Source organism: Lepisosteus platostomus, chromosome 5 (assembly GCF_059453375.1).
Source record: "Lepisosteus platostomus isolate fLepPlt1 chromosome 5, fLepPlt1.hap1, whole genome shotgun sequence".
Taxonomy (NCBI): Eukaryota; Metazoa; Chordata; class Actinopteri; order Semionotiformes; family Lepisosteidae; genus Lepisosteus; species Lepisosteus platostomus.
In genome coordinates, this window is record NC_142615.1 from 15,733,918 (window position 1) to 15,755,496 (window position 21,579).

The 21,579-nt window shown below is 42.7% G+C and overlaps 1 protein-coding gene across 8 annotated transcripts; it reads left to right on the plus strand.

Moving 5' to 3' along the window:
* Positions 1 to 6,639: 6,639 nt before the first annotated feature.
* Positions 6,640 to 20,033, plus strand: LOC148664067 (uncharacterized). Of its 8 annotated transcripts, none has more exons than XM_088631468.1 (10): positions 6,656 to 7,016; positions 9,599 to 9,628; positions 10,498 to 10,527; positions 10,696 to 10,749; positions 11,251 to 11,361; positions 11,598 to 11,660; positions 12,279 to 12,350; positions 13,368 to 13,430; positions 18,772 to 18,834; positions 19,333 to 20,033. In XM_088631468.1, the coding sequence occupies exons 1-10, from the start codon at positions 6,917 to 6,919 to the stop codon at positions 19,383 to 19,385; spliced, it is 639 nt and encodes a 212-aa protein (XP_088487594.1). In that variant the 5' UTR covers positions 6,656 to 6,916; the 3' UTR covers positions 19,386 to 20,033. The 8 variants fall into 8 exon arrangements, with proteins under 8 accessions (XP_088487602.1, XP_088487597.1, XP_088487596.1 ...); XM_088631469.1 differs by having other exon boundaries at positions 12,288 to 12,350; XM_088631474.1 differs by having other exon boundaries at positions 6,666 to 7,016; positions 19,415 to 20,033.
* The last annotated feature ends 1,546 nt before the right edge of the window (positions 20,034 to 21,579 follow it).

The window sequence follows — 21,579 nt, forward strand, 5'->3', positions numbered from 1 at the left end:
TATCCCTTAGATAATACATTTAATTTTTCTAAACAGGTAAGACTATTATTAATTGTTGATTGTTAGAAAATATTTTAAATTATATCATACCCTAATTTTTTGTTAATTTCACATTAATTTCACATTTTACATATTGTCTCATAGTCTGATTTAACATACCTTTGAACAATGGTTTGGAAATTAATATTTTTACAAGATGCAGGAAGAGTGCGACAATTTATTAGTGCTAATTTTAACATTATTGATTACTAATAGTTTATATTCACACCTGACTTTCTTATTTAGATGTATTTAAAATCATTAACTAAGTGTGACATAACATTCAGAAATCGAGAATAGTTTTGTGGCATTTGTATAGATGGTAGTTCGCTAAAATTAATAAAATTAAAAATGATTCAAATCTATAATCTTTCCACGTGTGATGCCATTAGGAACTACAATACGCTCCTCCTTTGTTTAACGATGGTATGAAAAAGAAATCTAAATGATGAGAAAGCTATGCTTAAAGTAAATTAAGGGACTTAGAAGACAAAGATAATTTACTATACGTTGTTTAATTTTAAGAACTAGGTGATAAACGCAGAAGCGATTGGTGCCGTTTACACTCCGCGCTACAGAAAGCTCGTGTTGTGCTGCTCCTCCTCTCGCTCTAGGTGCCTCTGACGGAGCGCAGTGGGCGGGACTCTATTCTCTATTCTCTATTCTCACAGCCTCTGATTGGGGAAAAACAGACCAGCCGATCTGTCCGACACAACAGGAAGAGAGGAGAATGTGATTTTTTTTCTGTATGAAAGTGTTTCGTTTATGAAATTTCTAGTATTTTAAACATTTAATTAAAAAGTAAAAATCTAACAGTGTACACAGACATTCTAAACTGATCACGAGGAAGAAAAATCACCCATTTGTAGCGCATAAAAAGTGGTTTTTAACTATCTAAACCATTTTTTACAGCTTTTAAAGTCATGCAATGATTACGTTAGGCAGGGCACCTCATTGTATCTTATTTATTTTATTTTAAAAAAATAATTTTCACATCATGTTAACAAGCTGTTCTCCGATTACTAGCAATTGTAAATAATAACCCTTCCCCCCTTATTTATCTTAAAGATTTCCGTGAAGAAATCCTTAAACACAAAACCATCACGTATAATTCGCCGGAATTCAGTACAGTCGCCGGAATCAAATTTTTCCAGAAACAACCTCCCAGACCAAATCAGGTACTTTGACTGAGGTCTCCTTCAGCCCAGGCAGCTGGTTCCCTGTTGACGCTGAAAGACTGGGTTCAATCCCTGGTGGTTTACTATATAGTAGTTTTTTATTATTATTATTAATTGTTGGCCGATGACATTTGGAGTAAGACAAAATATAGATTTTCTCAATTCAGGTGTAAACTTGAAAGAGACACATCATGTTTACAATAAGCTATAATAGTGGACTATTTTTATGCATTCGGCTCTGATCGCGCTTTGAACCGCCTGGGTGCAGCTTGCTACATTACAGTGCTCATTACCACTACAAGGAGGACAGAAGTTTTTTTTAAAAAAGAAACGAATGTGAAAATGTTTCCAAAACGTCCACTTGTGATACTTTAGCTGCTTAGTTATACAATTCCATATTAATTTTGTATTGCTCTCAGGTTCACGTGGGGATTCGCCCTCACTGCTGCCGCCTCAGGTAAGCCCCCCACCTTCGGGGACTCGAACCCGGGTCACTGGCGTCACTCAACAGGGGCTCAGCCAGTTGAACTAAAGGAAGATCTCCCGTCCTACCTGCAGGCTGCGGTCCCTGCTATTCACAGGGAAGGGCGGTGAAGTCACCGCGCTGGTCAGCCGGCTTGAACAACCTGCAGTGGTGCACCGGGAGAGAGCAGGACAAAAATGAAAGAGAGAGAGAGACGGTGGAAATGTGACAGTTAAAATAAACTGCCAGAAGAGAATAACCGTCTCCGTCCCGTCCCTCTCCCTGTAGGCGGAGTGTTTAGTCACCGCCGACCTCACGAACCCTACAGCAGTTAGTGAACAGGGCAGAAGGTACTACTGAGCTTCCGTCCGGACTAAGCCCGGAGAGGACGGCAGTTCACTCACCCCTGGGGCTGCCCGGACCTGGATTCCCGTCTTGGGTTTGACAGCCCGTCTCCTGCGGAGCCGGAGCGAACTGGCGACGCGTACACCGGCCAGGCAGCAGATTAATCGGAGGGTGTAATCGTGGGGGGGAATTTAACCTTATGAGAGTTTTTTCTGTTGCATTTTTTTTTCTGTTAGGGAAATTCATATTACAGGATAATGTAAATTTACTATGTAAGGCGTTTAAAGGTCGAGGAGAGGTTGGGAAAGCCCCTGAAACCCAGCGCTGGAAACGTTGTCCGTCTCCACTAGGTATAGAATGCGCTCTTTACACGTCATTCACAGGCGTCACGTTACTCGGGCAACGGAGGTACGCTTATCCTCGGTGGGCAAGTTGATGTAATTCAGTAAAGCTGGAAAAGATACTCAGACACGTTTATTTATCACCTGCATATATTAACAAAGTTATTTTAGATGGACTTGCAGAACTATATCTCTAAGCATTTAAGTTCCAATGTTAGATTTAAGGCGTTTGATATTATGTCATACTGTGCAAGATGTAATGTGGAAGTTGACTGTTTACATTTGATCTGTTGGTAAAACTGGCTAGATATCGCAATCACAAAACAAAACGGCTCATTGATACCCCCTCCTTTAACGCTTATAAAATGGAACTGCAATATCACTTAAACTGTATTATGAAGATGAAAAATATCAATGTTAAAAAAAACAATAGATGTATATAAAACTGATTTATAATAACCTCTAGCTGCGTATTGCTTCGTGTGTGTGTGTGTGTGTGTGTGTGTGTTTTTTTCGTTCACATATTTTTTGGATATCTTTCCTCCCTTTGTTTGTTTTTCTCTCTCTCTGGGCTGCAGAACCCAACGGCATACCCAGTCGCATCCTCAGAGCCTGCGCCAATCAACTGGCTGGTGTATTCACAGACATTTTCAACATGTCTCTGGCCCAAGCCGTAGTCCCCACCTGCTTCAAGACAACCACCATCATCCCAATACCAAAGAAAACCACAGTAACATGTCTTAATGACTACCGACCAGTGGCACTAACACCTGTCATCATGAAGTGCTTCGAGAGGCTGGTCATGAAGCACATTAAGGACACCATCCCAAACACAGTGGACCCGTACCAGTTTGCCTACCGGTCCAACAGATCCACAGATGACGCAATCTCCATTGCCACACACACGGCCCTATCCCATCTGGACAAGAAGAACACATACACAAGACTACTATTCATCGACTTCAGCTCAGCTTTTAACACTATCATCCCAGAGAAACTATGCCCCTATCCACATCAACGGGACTGAAGTGGAAATGTCAGTTACTTTAAATTCCTTGGTGTCCATACACCGAGGACCTCACATGGTCTCTCAACACCACCTGTCTGATCAAGAAAGCGCAACAGCGCCTGTACTTCCTAAGACGGTTGAAGAAGGCTAAGATATGTCCTCAGATCCTCACTAACTTTTACAGATGCACTACAGAAAGCACACTGACAGTCTGCATCACAGTGTGGTATGGCAACTGCAGTGCTGCTTACCGCAAAGCCCTACAGCAGGTGGTGAAAACTGCCCAGTCCATCACTGGGGTTACCCATCTATCCAGGACATTTATGACAGACGGTGCTTGAGGAAAGCTCTAAGCATAATCAAAGACCCCACACATCCCAGCGACAGACTTTATGATCTGCTACCATCTGGAAAATGGTACCGGAGCATTCGGTCCCGGACTACCAGACTCAGAGACAATTTTTACCCCTGCACTATCAAACTGTTAAATTCCCAGCCTCTCTCAATCTCACTCTCACCTATGATCTGAACCTCACAGTGCCTTCTTCCTTTCTTTCTTTCTTACCAAAAACCCAAACACACATTGAAAATCTACCTCTACCATACATGTCAAAAGCTCACTCCCCATAATTTCTATCCCTTTATTTTATTCTGTTGATGGATATTTTTGCACACAACCTGTTACCTTACCTGTTTTGCACATTGCCTGTTGTTGGTTTTTTGCACATTGCCTGTTGTTGTTTTTTTGCACATGGTCTGTTGTTTTTTGCACACTGCCTGTTGTCTCTGCCTTTCTTTTGCTACACAACTGTATTGTTGTTGTTGTTGTTGTTTTCTTATGTCCGAGAGCTAGCTAAATAGCATTTTGTTATACCATATACCATTTATATGAGTGTAATGACAATAAACTTGAACTTGACTTGACTTGACTTGACTTGATTTGATGTTGAACTAAAGTTTGAAAATAAGAACTCGCTGCCTCATTTTTTTCCGGGTTTTCATGGGTTAATGACTTGTCAGAACGTCTGGGCATCTTATGGGTCGCTTGGATGTGTTGTGTTACAGTGCATAAAAAAGCTTGGAGACACCCAGATGTGCCTGAACACATCTAACAGTCACATCTCATTTACTTATATCTTCATGTGCCTTAATTTCAGTTCCCTTTCTTTCTACAAGATGCTTACCTCAGAAGGGGGGCGCAGATGTCAGTACTGGAAGTCTGGTGTCCTGTGTGTGTCCTGTGTGTGTCTTCTGTAATGGACTGGTGTCCTGTCCAGTGTGTGTCCTGTGATGGACTGGTGTCCTCTCCAGGGTGTACCCCGCCCTGTGCCCGTTGAATGCAGGAGAGGCTCTGGCTCCCCCGCGAGACGATTTGATTTTGGAAAGACAAAGTTCTAGAAGCTGATCAAAGATCCTGAAGAGTGCTTGAGCTGGTATCACTCTAGGTTGAGCCTAGGGGGTTAAGAGACTCAGTTCCTGCAGCCTGTCAGTGTGGGACTCTCCCTTCAGACTTAAGAGACTGAGTTCCTCCAGGCTGTCTGGGTGGGACATTCCCTTCAGACTAAAGAGACTCAGTTCCTCCAGGCTGTCAGTGTGGGACATTGCAGCCTGTCTTTAGTCTCCTTCAGACTAAAGAGACTCAGTTCCTGCAGCCTGTCAGTGTGGGACTCTCCCTTCAGACTGGAGACTGTGTTCCTTCAGGCTGTCAGTGTGGGACATTCCCTTCAGACCAAAGAGACTCAGTTCCTCCAGGCTGTCAGTGTGGGACACTACCTTCAGACTAAAGAAACTCAGTACCTTCAGTCTGTCAGGGTGGGACACTCCCTTCAGACTGAAAAGACTCAGTTCATGCAGCCTGTCAGTGTGGGACTCTCCCTTCAGACCAAAGAGACTCAGTTCCTGCAGCCTGTCAGTGTGGGACTCTCCCTTCAGACTGAAGAGACTGTGTTCCTCCAGGCTGTCAGTGTGGGACATTCCCTTCAGAATAAAGAGACTCAGTTCCTGCAGCCTGTCAGTGTGGGACTCTCCCTTCAGACTTAAGAGACTCAGTCCCTCCAGGCTGTCAGTGTGGGACATTCCCTTCAGACCAAAGAGACTCAGTTCCTGCAGCCTGTCAGTGTGGGACTCTCCCTTCAGACTGAAGAGACTGTGTTCCTCCAGGCTGTCAGTGTGGGACATTCCCTTCAGAATAAAGAGACTCAGTTCCTGCAGCCTGTCAGTGTGGGACACTACCTTCAGACTAATGAGACTCAGTTCCTTCAGTCTGTCAATGTGGGACACTCCCTTCAGACTAAAGAGACAGTTCCTGCAGCCTGTCAATGTGGGACACTCCCTTCAGACTGAAGAGACTGTGTTCCTCCAGGCTGTCAGTGTGGGACATTCCCTTCAGAATAAAGAGACTCAGTTCCTGCAGCCTGTCAGTGTGGGACACTACCTTCAGACTAATGAGACTCAGTTCCTTCAGTCTGTCAATGTGGGACACTCCCTTCAGACTGAAGAGACTCAGTTCCTTCAGTCTGTCAGGGAGGGACACTCCCTTCAGACTAAAGAGACAGTTCCTGCAGCCTGTCAATGTGGGACACTCCCTTCAGACTGAAGAGACTCAGTTCCTGCAGCCTGTCAGTGTGGGACACTCCCTTCGGATTAAAGAGTCTCAGTTCCTGTATCCTGTCAGTGTGGGACACTCCCTTCAGACTAAATAGACTCAGTTTCTTCAGTCTGTCAGAGTGGGACACTCCCTTCAGACTAAAGAGACTCAGTTCCTGCAGTCTGTCAGTGTGGGATACTCCCTTCAGACTAGACTCAGTTCCTGCAGCCTGTCAGTGTGGGACACTACCTTCAGACTGAAGAGACTCAGTTCATGCAGCCTGTCAATGTGGGACACTCCCTTCAGACTAAAAAGACTCAGTTCCTGCAGCCTGTCAGTGTGGGACACTCCCTTCAGACTAAAGAGACTCAGTTCCTGCAGCCTGTCAGTGTGGGACTCTCCCTTTAGACTTAAGAGACTCAGTCCCTCCAGGCTGTCAGTGTGGGAAACTCCCTTCAGACTAAAAAGACTCAGTTCCTGCAGCCTGTCATTGTGGGACACTCCCTTTAGACTAAAGAGACTCAGTTCCTTTAGCCTGTCATCTGTCTTCAACCCTGGAACGTATCCGGTTGCTTTTCTCTGGACTGATTCCAAAGTTGCAATAAACATTGCTTCGTTTAAATACAACACATCTATATAAGTACTGAACACAGTTCATACAGTGAGGCTCAACTGGACTCGACCTGGGGTTTGTAAGCCGGTTATTCATGGGTCAGTTCCTGCTTAAAGTGTAAATACAGAGCAATTAAATGTCTCCAAATCTTGATTTTCAGTTTTTTTTTTCACTCATTTTTGCTGGGAGGAGACACAAGTTTCTGAAACTACTTGCAGGAAACCAAGCGACATGGCACCCCCCGCCCCATCCCTCCAGCATAGCAGCGGGGGTTCAAATAGCTGTGCCGCTCACACCCGCGCCTGTGTGAGTGTGACACAGCTGGGCTCTGCAGAGACGCCATGGGACTCCGAGCCTGCCTCTTCATCTCCCTGCTCCTCCTGCTGCTGCTCCCTCTGAACCGCGTGGGGGAAGTCACCGGATGCTCCGGCGACTCCACAGGTGAGCGAGCTCCGTCTTCCCATCCTTTTTCCATCACCTTCCATAACCTGGCCCCCAGCACACTACCGAGTCCCAGAGCATTCTACACACATACAGTACGTGCATTTCAACAAACACATCCAGCAGATGTTTGGAGATATTTGGGTGTTCTGTTTTGTTACATTTCTGTGTGTAAAACAAAGCTGCTGGGAGGCAGGACAAAAATCGTAGAAATGAAAGTATTACTGTAGTGTAAATGTTCATATCCATAGTTCTCCACAGACATACGATATGTACATGTACTGTACACAGATCACGTAGGGAGCTGCGTCAGCATGCATAGGCTGCAAAGCAACAAGTAAAGGTTATACATGTACGTACATATCATATGTGTGCTGAGATCTATGTATATGAACAAGTACAGGTTTATTCTACGCTGAAAAGAGAAGAAAAAAAGAAGTTTATATGATGAAATGTTGTTTTTCTTCTCTTTTCAGCGTGGAATAAACCTGTACTTGTTCATATACATGGATCTTGGCACAATTACGATGTGTAAATAGGTCTATAATTTATACATACTGTGCATCACACCTTTCAGAGAGCTCAGCAGCCGAAACAGTGGGTTTTTTCTTTCTGCTGATCTCTATATGACTTTACTGGTCTCTTAAACACCAGTGCATTTCATTTCATCTCCCTGTCCCAGTACTGTCACTTTCCACTGTGTATGTACGTACAGTATACACATAGATACAGAGGATAGGAACCAGATAATTTACTGTAAGAGATGCACCACAGACAGAATATCTACATATTGCACGTGTTTTATATCTAAACATATTCTGTAATTCCAGCTTCAAAGCTAAATATCTTGTTCTCAAAAACTGAAAAGGATTATGAGGAGTAGAAGCAGCAGCAATTGGAAGAAAAGCATCAAAAGCATCGACGTTAGTAGAGAAATGGAGCTTTTCTTCAGGTTAATATGACGCAGTAAGAGCAATCACTCTGGTAGAGCAGATGCAACCCGCTATCTTGTTTGGAATTAGCAGTGTTAACTCAAAGACACACCTACAACAAACTACTTCCCATGTTAACTGGTTAATTACTTCTGCAAATACATCATTTGTATTAATTGTTTTTGTCCTCCGATAAACACCGATGGAAAAAATAAGCCTTTCTGGTTATAGTGTGGAGCACCACACCCCTTAGATAAGATCATAAGATAAGATCACTATATTGGCCATATAAAGTTTCTTGCATTAGGAAATTGTCTTTTTGCAGACCCCAGCTTGCTCTCCATGAGACACACAGGCACACAGACGGGGGCAACGAGGGCTGTGCTCGAGGGCCCAACAGAGTAGGATTCCTCTGCCGGCTGTGGGATTCTGTGGCAACCTTCCAGCCACAGGCACAGATCCTTAGCCACAGAGCCACCACACCGCCCCTTTGTTTAAAGAAGTGTCAGTTGGCCCATCTGGCCTGTGTGACAGCTCATGGCCAATTGGGCTGAGAGAAGCCAGGGTATTGGCTTCAAAAGCATGGCTGGGCAGCTTGTTCCACACTCCCACCACCCTTTGTGTGCAGAAGAGCCTCCTGTCCTCACTGGAGGATCTCATCCAGCTGTGTCTTCAGAAAAGCCAGGGTATCGGCTTCAACAACATGGACTGGGCAGCTTGTTCCTCACTCCTCTCCACACGAGCGTTTTCTAATTTGTCTGACACTCAAAATTCACCTCTTCCTTACACGAACATACAAAAAACATTGCCAGCAATTGCAAGATTGCAAGGAAGCCTTTTTTTACCGTTTCTATTTTCTCTGCTCTTGTCGATCGTATCTATCTGGCTCTTGTAACTCCAAGAGGAAATTGACAAACGGCTTTTTAAAAAGCCACAGAAACCCAACAGGAAGCTGCTGCACTAAATATGCAGTCAGAACTGTGGGGGTGTGTGTGTGAGTGTATATATCCCTCTAAACAGTAGGAAAAAATATGTATTGCAAAAATATACAGGTACATTCACAAATAAAAAAGAACATCTGAAAACCTAAAATAGGTTCCAGCTGACCCCTGTATTAACTGAACCAGGCACACAGACCCCTGGACTGACTGGACCAGAGTCACAGTCCCCTGGACAGACTGGACCAGGGACACAGAGCCCTGGACTAACTGAATCAGGGACACAGACCCCTGGACTAACTGATCCAGAGTCACAGTCCCCTGGACTAACTGAATCAGGGACACAGACCCCTGGGCTAACTGGACCAGAGTCACAGACCCCTGTATTAACTGGACCAGAGACACAGACCCCTGGACTGACTAGACCAGGGACACAGAACCCTGGACTGACTGGATCAGGGACACAGACCCCTGGACTAACTGGACCAGAGTCACAGACCCTTGTATTAACTGGACCAGAGACACAGACCCCTGGACCAACTGGATCAGGGACACAGCGGACAGTAATGATCCATCTTTCCATTCCCCTGCTTCTTCTCTTTCCCTTCTTTCGCTCATTTCCATTTTGCTACACACTGGTTAAAGAGTGAGCAGGGGCTGAGGTAGCCATGCTGGTTTTGCAGTGTCTCATCAAACTCTGTTTCTTTTTCAGACTTTAATAAAAGCAGCACTGATTGTTCAGGTGAGAAAGTATATAACTACATTAAGGGTCTCCAGCCTCTATATAAATTAAATATAAATATATGTTGTCTGCATGCTCGTAATGACACAGTACGGAACAACAGGTCACGCTGTTCACGCTCGAACTGACACTGTACTGAACAACAGGACTCGCTGTTCACACTCGTATTGACACAGTACAGAACGACAGGACTCGCTGTTCACACTTGTATTGACACTGTACTGAACAACAGGACTCGCTGTTCACACTCGTATTGACACAGCACTGAACAACAGGACTCGCTGTTCACACTCGTACTGACACTGTACTGAACAACAGGACTCACTGTTCTCACTCGTATTGACACTGTTCACACTCATATTGACACAGTACTGAACAACAGGACTCACTGTTCACACTCGTATTGACACTGTACTGAACAACAGGACTCACTGTTCACACTCATATTGACACAGTACTGAACAACAGTACTCGCTGTTCACACTCGTATTGACACTGTACTGAACAACAGGACTCACTGTTCACACTCGTATTGACACTGTACTGAACAACAGGACTCACTGTTCACACTCGTATTGACACAGTACTGAACAACAGGACTCACTGTTCACACTCGTATTGACACTGTACTGAACAACAGGACTCACTGTTCACACACATATTGACACAGTACTGAACAACAGGACTCACTGTTCACACTCATATTGACACAGTACTGAACAACAGGACTCACTGTTCACACTCGTATTGACACTGTACTGAACAACAGGACTTACTCAACATGACTGCATGCTGGTTAAAGGGTGAGCAGGGGCTGAGTTAGCCAGGATGGGTTTGCAGTGCCTCATCAAACTCTGTTTCTTTTTCAGACTGTTATGCATGTTGCAATGGATGTGCAGGTGAGAAAGTATATAATTTTATTAACGGTCCCTAGCCTCTATATAAATGAGGAATAAAAGATACGTTGTTTGCACATTGGTTAAAGGGTACAGAAAGGATGACAATGTCCATTCCGCCCACTGGTGTCTGGAGCTTGTGCCGAACCAACCTCTTTTATTCATTCCCAGACTCAACAACATGCAGCACCACTGCTACAGAGTCTTCTGCTCCTCCAAGTCCCAGTGAGTATAGCTGGAATACCACTTCAAGGGTGTGCACTGGGAACACTGGATATCCTCTGAATATTGGGTGTGCACTGGGAACACTGGGTAACCTCTGAATATTGGGTGTGCACTGGAAACACTGGGTATCCTGTGAACACTGGGTGTGCTCTGGAAACACTGGGTATCCTGTGTACCCTGGTTTGCACTGGGAACACTGGGTATCCTCTGAACACTGGGTGTGCAATGTGAACACGAGGAGTGCTCTGGGCACCCCGTGAACACGAGGAGTGCTCTGGGTACTCTGTGAACACCAGGAGTGATCTGGGCACCCTGTGAACATGAGGAGTGCTCTGGGCACCCTGTGAAAACTAGGAGTGCAGTGGGAATACTGGGAGTGCACTGTGAACACCAGGAGTGTTCACCCTGTGAACACTGCTAGTGCATCATGAAACAGCCTCCAGTGTACACTCCTCTGCACGTGTCTGAATTATCTCAGCACGCTCTCTGGTGTGTCTACAGAGGAGAGGCAAATGAACTGGGCTGCGATCTGGTCTTCACTAGGAGTCCTACTGATGTGCTGTGTGCTCGTGCTGGGGATCCTGTGTCACAGAAAGAGAAGGAGACCCAGAGGTAGGATCCACTCATCTCTCCATTCCCCCGCCCATGCTCTGGAGATCAATCATCTAGAACAGGGGTCCAGGGGTCCCCCCCCCACACACCCACATCTCTAAGTCTTCATTCCAGCTGAACTCTGAATCTCCAGTGCTAACTGATGACATCATTCAGGGGTCCCCAATCCTGGTTCTATGGGACCCCCAGCCACACCTTTACAGATACCCACCCTGTCCGTTCTCCTCTCTCTGCAGACAGTCAGACAAAGCCAGAGCCTTTCTATGAAGTCATCAAGGACACAGGAGCTAGAGCAAGCCGTGAGTACAGGGATCACTGTCCTAACTCTCCACTGTGTGTCTGATCCTGTCTCTGTCTATGGATCTTCTCTGTGTATCTGATCTCCTCCACGAGGACTCCTTCACTGTCCTGATTCTCCCCTGTGTCTCTGATCCTGTCTCTGTCTGACTGTGGATCTTCTCTCAGTATCTCTGATCTCCTCCATGAGGACTCCTTCACTGTCCTGATTCTCCCCTGTGTCTCTGATCCTGTCTCTGTCTGACTGTGGCTCTTCTCTCTGTGTATCTGATCTCCTCCATGAGGACTCCTTCACTGTCCTGACTCTCCGCTGTGTCTCTGATCCTCTCTCTGTCTGTGGATCTTCTCTCAGTGTATCTGATCTCCTCCATGAGGACTCCTTCACTGTCCTGATTCTCCACTGTGTCTCTGATCCTGTCTCTGTCTGACTTAGGCTCTTCTCTCACTGTATCTGATCTCCTCCATGAGGACTCCTTCACTGTCCTGACTGTCCTGAGTTTGTGGGTTTGTGGGTTTTAAGGGATCCAGCGTGAGCAAGTTTGGTTCAGTTAGAAAACCAGCGGTCCACGATCTGCATTCAACTAATTTTAAAACTGCGGTCTCTCATCATGTGTTTTGAGTTTTTTCAGAACGCCTGGAGAAAACGGATTCCGATTACTGCCTGGCGCAAACTCCACTCCCAGCCGGTAACGGTGAGATCCGAGACCTTTTATAACAGTACTTGTAAATATGTCCCTTCTATCGTCATCAGAAGTATAAAGTGGCTCTGCGGGTTTTTTAAAAAATTGTGCCTTTTCCTTCCAACCATTGAAACACTGTGTTCCCTTGGTGGTACCAACCAGGAAACAGTGTAGTGAGAGGATGAGCACTTAATGTCGAACTGGTTTCCCTGTGGAACACCTACAGACACAGGAGACATCGAGAGAGGGAAGGGGAGCTGGGATAAGACCATCCAGAGACGGGTCAGTTTTACTCCAGTGATGATGAGCTGTCACAGCAGTGATCCTGCTCAGCAGGAGGAGGAGCCACAGGTTCGGACAGTCAGACAGGTTGAGGCGGGGCTCCACTGAGATTGTGTTTGAGATTATGACAGAAGGCCCCTGGAGGGGCCCCTCAGGAGATTTCCCAGTGTCTCTTGGTCAGACTGCACCAGTTCCTCCTGTGACTTCACAGCAGGGAGCTCTCAGTTGACCCGAGAGAGCGCAGTAAGCTCCCCCTGGTGGCTTGGACCCGTTCCTAGTCCAGTGCCTTCCGAACCCAAGGAGCAGCTGCCTGCTGGTAGGCCTCGGTGGCGTGCTGTGACCGCGTGCAGTTCGGGTCGTGGGTTCGAGGCCCCCGATGCAGACGCTGCTGTTGTAACCTCCTGTTGTGGCTCCAGTCTGCCCAGCTGGAGAAGTGGGGAACAGTAATGCTGGAGGGGTGGAACTGGTGACGTGAGGTAGGTTCTGCAAAGGCCCGACATCACATCTGGGAGGGTGGATAGATCACATCTGTCCTGTTGTTGTGTACAGCGTCAATACGAGTGTGAAAAGTGAGTCCTATTGTTCTGTACAGTGTCAATACGAGTGTAAACAATGAGTCCTATTGTTCTGTACAGTGTCAATATGACTGTGAACAGTGAGTCCTGTTCTGTACAGTGTTAACACACCGAGATCACTGTTGTTCTGCACAGTGTTAATGGGTGAGAACATGTGTTTTATTCTTTGCAGAATTAATACAGACAGATACTGCTGTTGAATACTCCACAGTCAACAAATCCCAAGCTGCACAAAGTGAGGACCTTTTACTTATACCTATAAAACTAGCAGAAATTTTAAAACATAACTTCTTGTTGCTCTGTCCAGTTTTAATAAGTGTGAACAAGTGTAATAAGAGTGAGTCCTGTTGTTGTGTACAGCGTCAATACGAGTGTGAAAAGTGAGTCCTGTTGTTCAGTACGTTGTCAATACGAGTGTGAACAGTGAGTCCTGTTGTCGTGTACAGCGTCGATACGAGTGTGAACAGTGAGTTCTGTTGTCATGTACAGTGTCAATACAAGTGTGAACAGTGAGTCCTGTCGTTCTGTACAGTTAATGTAAGTGTTGTTTAAGTGTTAGTACAGATGCAGCCATTCAAAATGGGTGAGGTATTTCGCGGCATACCGCGACACGCCCACCGGGGTATCACGCGGTTCACGTGTGTCACGTGACTAACTATCCGGCGTTGCCTTGTAAAACCGCCAGGGGGAGCTTAACCTCTCATGTACAGCATTTGAGCCTTTAATTGTGAACTGTGTATTACAGCATGTTAATCATCAGTCATTAAAATGTTGGTATATTTTATGAAAGCAAGATTGCTCAGTTGGACAAAAGTACACAACCTACCTTTATCAGAAATATTTATGCATCAAAGCCTTTACTGAACATATTACTAATAGTATTAATAATGGATGACTTTGGACAAGCTGTATACTCAAAGTATAATTTCTTTACCACATTTGTACAAGCACTTGGAATCTGTCCAAGCCATACTTTGTCAGGCATTTTGTTTTACTTCAACGGGCATAAAAACTTCCTTGCTTTTAACAGGGCGTTTCATAATTTCTAACTACGAAAATGATTTAAAATGCGACACCTATCATTCAACTAGAGCTTAAAATATCACAAGGAAAAATACACACCGGTATTCCATTTCTCCCTAAACATTGTAAGCTTCGAAGTCTTTAACTAACGTGAAACCGGAGTCAACAAGCATACGTTTAGAATTTGATTAAAAGGGAATATAATATGGAATCGCGTATCTCAAGAATTTAATAACGGTATGATTATATCCGTGTACTGCGGCAGGGCTATGTAGGGCTGTTTCGCCTGCCTGCTCACGTGAGCTGTCTTGTAGCCTACTGGTCTAGGTGTATGACTATCAACTGGCAGGTTGTGTGTTTGAATCCAGCTGGTGCTGGACCTTCCAGTTTTATTTATTTATTTTTTAATCGCGTAACATAAACATATTACCGTATGCAAACTGTACTGTATACAATATGTATATGTATATTTAATGTCTTAACTGTGCCCGTTTAAGTATTGAATATTCATATCTAATTTTACCACTGAAAGGAAATCTTAACATAAACATACAGTATATGGCTGGTCTCGGTACTTTAAAGAAAAAAATACACACCAGTATTCCATTTCTCCCTAAACATTGTAAGCTTTGAAGTCTTTAACTAACGTGATACCGGAGTCAACAAGCATACTTTTAGAATTTGATTAAAAGGGAATATAATATGGAATCGCGTATCTCAAGAAATTAATAACGATATAATTATATTCATGTTGCAAAAGAACTGCAACGGACATAAAAACTCCCTTGCTTTTAACAGAGCGTTCCATAATTTCTAACTACGAAAATGCCAGGTGAAAGGATTTGTAAACATATTTTGTTAAAGCAAGTCAGTTTTTTCTGCAACACATACAATACATTTTTCCAAGAAAGTTTAGCCTTTGTCACTAATGAAACCACTAAATAAAGACATAAATATAGAAATCTTAAGATTTGTTTTATTTAATGTTGGTAGCAGGATGAACTGTCAGAGTGTATATTTTGTCGCAGAGTTGCTCCAAGATGTTAACAGTGAAAAAGGTATTTAGAAATGAATTATTTCAAGATGAAAAAGAAAACATACACGAAACATGGTTTCATTACGACCAGAATCGGTCTTGAGATATTTTTAACTTGATTTACAGTATTTGAGAGGTATGTCTTAACACCGATACTACAGTGCTTAAGTACTGCTCACGTATATGTTTCTAGGTTTATATTATGCATTTCATACGGTCAAATTACTTTTGAGCAACTAATAAGAAGCGCGAAACGGTATGCGTTTTACTTTCGTTTTGTGCTGGGACCCGTGGATTGATTAGAGATATCAAGTACATACAAGTCATTTTTTAAATGTTGTAGTTCGTCTTGAAAAAATGTTACGAGTACATCATCTATCAACAATCACACAGGTTCTGTTTCCATATTGCGGATTTTGGTTCGGTATTAGCAAATCCAGTGGTGCTGTTAGTTTACTGAGTCCCATGTCACATGGTCTGTGATTGAAACCTGTAAAACCGGTTTAATTCGTCACAGCCAGCACTCTTCAGGTGTGAGGGTCTTCTGCTCAGAATGAAACGCTAAAATGTTTGTGTATATTCTAATGGTAGTGGGGGCAGGGTGTGTGGGAACAGGTTTGGTTGAAATTGCATTGGAGATCTATGTTCTTCACACCTGAAACATTTTCTCTGAAAGCATTTTCTTCACAGTTTAACCGATCTTGTTACAGCATGTTACAGTTTACTATTATTAACCATATTCATTTTAAGTGCTTAATGTAAAATCTTGTAAAAATATATTTTCATTGTTCAAATATACATTAAGTCTGACTATTATTATAATAAGTTAAATACAAAACTAAAGAAAAAATAGGGTTAAATATAATTCAAAATAAAGCTTAAAGCTTCTGATGGTCATAAACGATATTCATTTAGGAGCAGCATCAGAGGTATGTTTTTAACTGCACTGCATTGGAGAGAATACCATAGTGTGTTTTTTTTTTACTCCCTGGCGGAAACTGGCTTCCAGAAGAATCAGTATGGCTCAGAGATTAAATAAAACTTCACTCGCACCAAACAAATGTATATTTCTAAATATCACAACATGATCGAATTTAAGTCATTTTAATAACAATGAATAGTCACCTATGCGTTACAATATAAACATTTATATTGATTTAAATCGCGTTTAAATCACCTTTATTTAAAACCCATAAATAAAGCTGATACTGTTTAGACTTTCAATTATTTAAAACTGTATTAAAGCAGCACGATACACAATGCAACGTAAATCGCTATCTTTGTCTTCTGTGTAATAATGTTCACCTCTCTGTCCAGCAAATTTACAATAGTAATAATAATGAACTTTATTGTATATGGCGCCTTTAAAGGTGGCTCCTCAAAGCGCTTTACAGGTTAAAAACAATACTGTTTGGCTGGGAAAACAATTTTTTTTTAAGAAATACAAAATGAGATATAATGATATGTTCCGGCTTAGACATTAACGAAGAGCAGAACGCGTGTACTGTATACACTGCAAGTACAACCCCCCTCTCTGCAGGAGTGCTGGCTGTGACGAATTGAACCGGTTTCACGGGTATTTTCAAAGTAGGAGGCGAGATTTCCAGCGAAAGACACCTCCCCCCCCTCAAAAACCCAGTAAGTACAGTACTTACTAGTTAAAGGCTAGGCTCCCGACTACGGCGAAAGGAACCCTTCTTTCATTAGAAGACAATGAACATATTTTAGCCCTGAATTAATTAATAGCAAACATGGTTTACATAAAAGACATTTTTCCAAGAAAGTTTAGCCTTTGTCACTAATGAAACCACTAAATAAAGACATAAATATAAAAATCTTAAGATTTTTAAAATACATGACTTTGCTAAAATTTATTTGAAAATAAAAACAATTACAACCGCCAGGGGAGAGAGAGAACAGGGGAGGGATGTTGGTTTTGCATAAGGGGCGGGGCTATGGAAATTAGGTTTGTTTGGGAATGTGTAGTTACATGTTCTGGCTGTTTGTGAATTATCGTTGTTGAGTATGGAGTGTTGAGGTATTGATTTTGTGTAATGCTTTATGTTGAAAATTGAGGTGGATTTTGTTTATGATAAACATGATAAACTGGGATGGGAGGAAGGTTTGGTTTTGCATAAGGGGCGGGATTATGATAATTGGAGGACTTTGCGAGAGTAAAATGGTTTGATATATTTGATTTTGTATTGTGGTTGTTATCTATGTTTTTGGTTGGTATTATGTTTATATGGTTGTTTTTGTTGGTTGGTTGTTCTTATGGTTATTAATAATACGATCTATAGTTGAAATCTGAGCCTAAATAAAAAGAAAAAGCAAGTGATTAGGTTTATGAGCAATCTAATTACTTATTCGTTTAAAACGCTATATAAAATAAAGTTTATTATTAATTTGCTGGACAGAGCGGTGAACATTATTATGCATAAGACAAAGATAACGATCCTGATCAGTTTAGAAATCTGTGTACGCTGTAAGGTTTTTACTTCTTAAACTTTTAAAATACACGTTTTGAATAGAAAGAAATCCTCTTCCTGGTACAGTATGTGTAGCAAACCAGCACATCTTTTTTCTCCAATCAGAGGGGTGTCAGATGGTGTCAGCCAATCACCATTCTGCGTTGGGTAGCAACGGGTGACTGTTCTCAGGCGGAAGATGTAAACAGCTTAATGTTCGTGTTAAATAATTTTTTTAAATTCAATTAAACGGGCACAGTTAAGACATTAAATATACATATACATACTGTATACAGTACAGTTTGCATACGGTAATATGTTTATGTTACGCGATTAAAAAATAAATAAACAAAAATGAAAAGTCCAGCACCAGCTGGATTTGAACACACAACCTGCCAGTTGGTAGTCACCCACCTAGACCAGTAGGCTACAAGACAGCTCGCATGAACAGACAGCCGAAACAGCCCTACAGAGCCCTGTCGCAGTACATGGATATAATCATACCGTTATTAAATTCTTGAGATACGCGATTCCATATTATATTCCCTTTTAATCAAATTCTAAAAGTATGCTTGTTGAGTCTGGTATCACGTTAAAGACTTCGAAGCTTACAATGTTTATGGAGAAATGGAATACTGGTGTGTATTTTTTTCTTTAAAGTACCAAGACCAGCTATATACTGTATGTTTATGTTCCAAAATTAATATCGTTTATGGCTTTCACACGCGTTACAGTATGCTCCTATTCTTTTTATGCTCAGCTACTAAGATTTCCCTTCAGTGGTAAAATTCAATATCTACAACGGGCACAGTAAAGACGTTTACAGTAAGTCTTTCTACGACAGACCAACAGACCACGAGTGCCCCTGTCGGTCAACCAATCACGTACCGCGGTATTTTGCGTCATCACGCGTCACGATGCACGACGCCATAGCCAATTACCTCCGGTATGTGTCTGTACCGCGCACTTTGAATGGCTGCATCTGTATAAGTGATGACCTGTATAGTATAAGTTAACGTAAGTGTTGACCTGTATCCTGTTCTTTACAGACATCACACAACCAAACAGTGATGTTGAGTACGCCACCATCAACAAACCGAGAGCAGCACAAAGTGAGGACTTTTTTAACTGTTAACCACAGTATAAAACCTGCAGAAGTAATGAAAATGACACTAAAAACAACACTGATAGTGAAAAAGAGATTTTGTACAATACACATTCTAGTCAGATTTAAATACCCAGAGATCTGACCGTTGAAGTAGTAAAAAATGAAATATTTTTTTTCTGCATACAGGTTTTCTAAAAACTGAAGAAAGGTTAAAAACAAGAGAAGGTTTTTAGTTTTTTCAACACTGTCTGGTAGTTAGTGATTAATTGATCCCATGATTTAATTCAGCTGTGTCTGGAGAGAAGCCAGGGTATCAGCTTTGTTCCCCTCTCTGTGTACAGTAGAGCCTCCTGTCCTGACTGGAGGAGCTCACCCAGCTGTGTCTGGAGAGAAGCCAGGGTATCAGCTTCAACAACATAGCTGGGCAGCTTGTTCTATACACACCCCACCCTTTGTGTAAAGAAGTCTCCCATTCTTGGTTTTATTTCACTGTTCACTATAGGAGAAGAATTCCAAAAGGTGGACAAATGCTCTGGAGCATTTTTCACAGTGTGAGACTTCTCTGTGTGTCTCCCTGAACACAGAGTCTGACTGAAGGGGCACTGACCTGCAGGAATGGGAGGAGACCAACCTGGAACAATTCTTCCACGCCAGCGAAATTCTGGACCTCGTGTGCTTGGAAGTAATTAATCTGCCAAAGAAATAGCAACGTCAAATAACTCAGTCAGCGAGTTCAACCGACACCGTCTTTCTTTCCATCTCTGTGTGTCCAATCTCTTTACAATCCATCTCCTATCAATCCCACTGTATTTCATTTACTCTTTCTCACTCTGTCTCCTGTCCGGTTGTGTCTACTTAAAACTGAGGGATTCTCTGTGATCTCCTCTCTCTCGCTGTGTCTCCTGTCCTGTGTGTTTGTATGTTTGTTACTGAGGTATTTCCTGTGATCTTCTATCTCTTATTGTGTCTCCTGTTTTTCAGTGTTTTAATCCTTTTAAATAATTTAGTTCATTCCTCTCTCATTCACTGTGACTCCTATCCATTCTGTGTTCAGTTCCTATGACTTGCCTCTTGCATCAGCGTTAGCAATATAATGCATATATTTAATTTATAATTATTTATTTGTAACCTTGATAGTTTGATCTTAGCTACAGTTAGCATAGATGACAAAATATATTTTAATTAAAAGGATGATGAGCTCAACATCTGTGCATTTACAGTATAATTAACTGAAACATACAGAACATCCTGCTTAAGCTAGTCTCTCGCTGACGGGATCGCTTATCGGAGAGACCACATCTCAAGGAGATTCTGCAGACTGGACACTGTAGGACTGGCACTGTGGGAGGGTGGTACTGTATTTCTGCCTGAACGCCGGAAATCACTCAGGATTTCCAGAGAGACTCCTGTAGCCTTAAAGCATCACAATCACAGGCCTCAGCATTGCAACTGTATAATATCAAACACCCAAACACCCTGAGGCGAGGCCGACCAGTCTGAAGTATTACTTGTAAACACAAGGCACAAGGGAACCTGACTTTATCAGGAGGCCACTTAGTGCAGAGGTGGGGCGAACAGTCAGTTTTCTGGGGAGAAAAAAAACAAGACCAAGAATTAAGCGTACTGAAAGGATCATGGTGTGAAAATCTGGCCGAACCAACTTGGCTGAGGAGGAGGAGTGACCAGGGGACAGCTGCACAGGTGGAGACGGGGTGGAGGAGGGATGCGAGGGAGAGAGGGGGATCACGTGCAGTATTGACAGTGTTTCAGGAGAGGAGTCAGGAGTGATTGCTAAAATACTGACAGCCTGTCTGATTGAACTTGGCTGTTGCCATCCCTCCCGAACTTTCATCACAAACTCCTGTCTTCCTGTGGTGTCTCTCAGGAAGCTACCATGTTTCATTGGCTTATAAGGCCCCTCTGTAGTTGAGATCTCTGTTATACCCATCTAGAAACATGCAATCAACATGTTATTAATGGAGCAATAGTTACAACGTTATTTCACACCTCTAACCCTGCACTAGGGGGCGAGCCTCAGGCTCGGGCCAGGACGAGAGGTGGGTTATGTTACAGTCATGCTTCCTACCCCTTATACTGAGCTCAGAAATAGAACAAGCAAACATCTCATGAGCAAATCGCTCCACATACTGTATAAGTAAGGCTACTTGTCTAGACAAAGCTCAACAAAAATAACAGATTCACATCCGAAATATCATAAAAATGCAAAAACCACATGCTTGTAATGCAAACGTACTTGAATAAGGAAAAACTGTTTTAAGATAAGATCAACTTTATTTGATGTCCTATCCCCCTAGGGAAAACTTTCTATGGACAGACATTGCTTCGGGTCATCTGAATACATCACAAAATATTACACATCACCTAAATTACACATTACGTAGTTTGTTACAAAGTAAGCCGTTACTGACACAGATTTATTTACCCTGTTTAAATAGATAAGGGAACATGAATATTAGCATCAATTTGATCTACATCTGGGAACCCTAAAATGTTTTCCAGAGAGGAGAAGTTGATTTTCAGAATTGAGAATATGAAAGTTATCTGATATCATTTTTTTTCTGCTGTCCAATCGAGGATTGTTCAAAAAGTATCTGCAAGGATACAGTACAGTAGGCTATCATAATACTCATTACATTTTTTCTAAGTATATATGCAGGATTTGAAATGTATATGCACTAAACCTCACGTTCCAACTACAAGAATACTGTGTATATTTCTTTAAGATAAA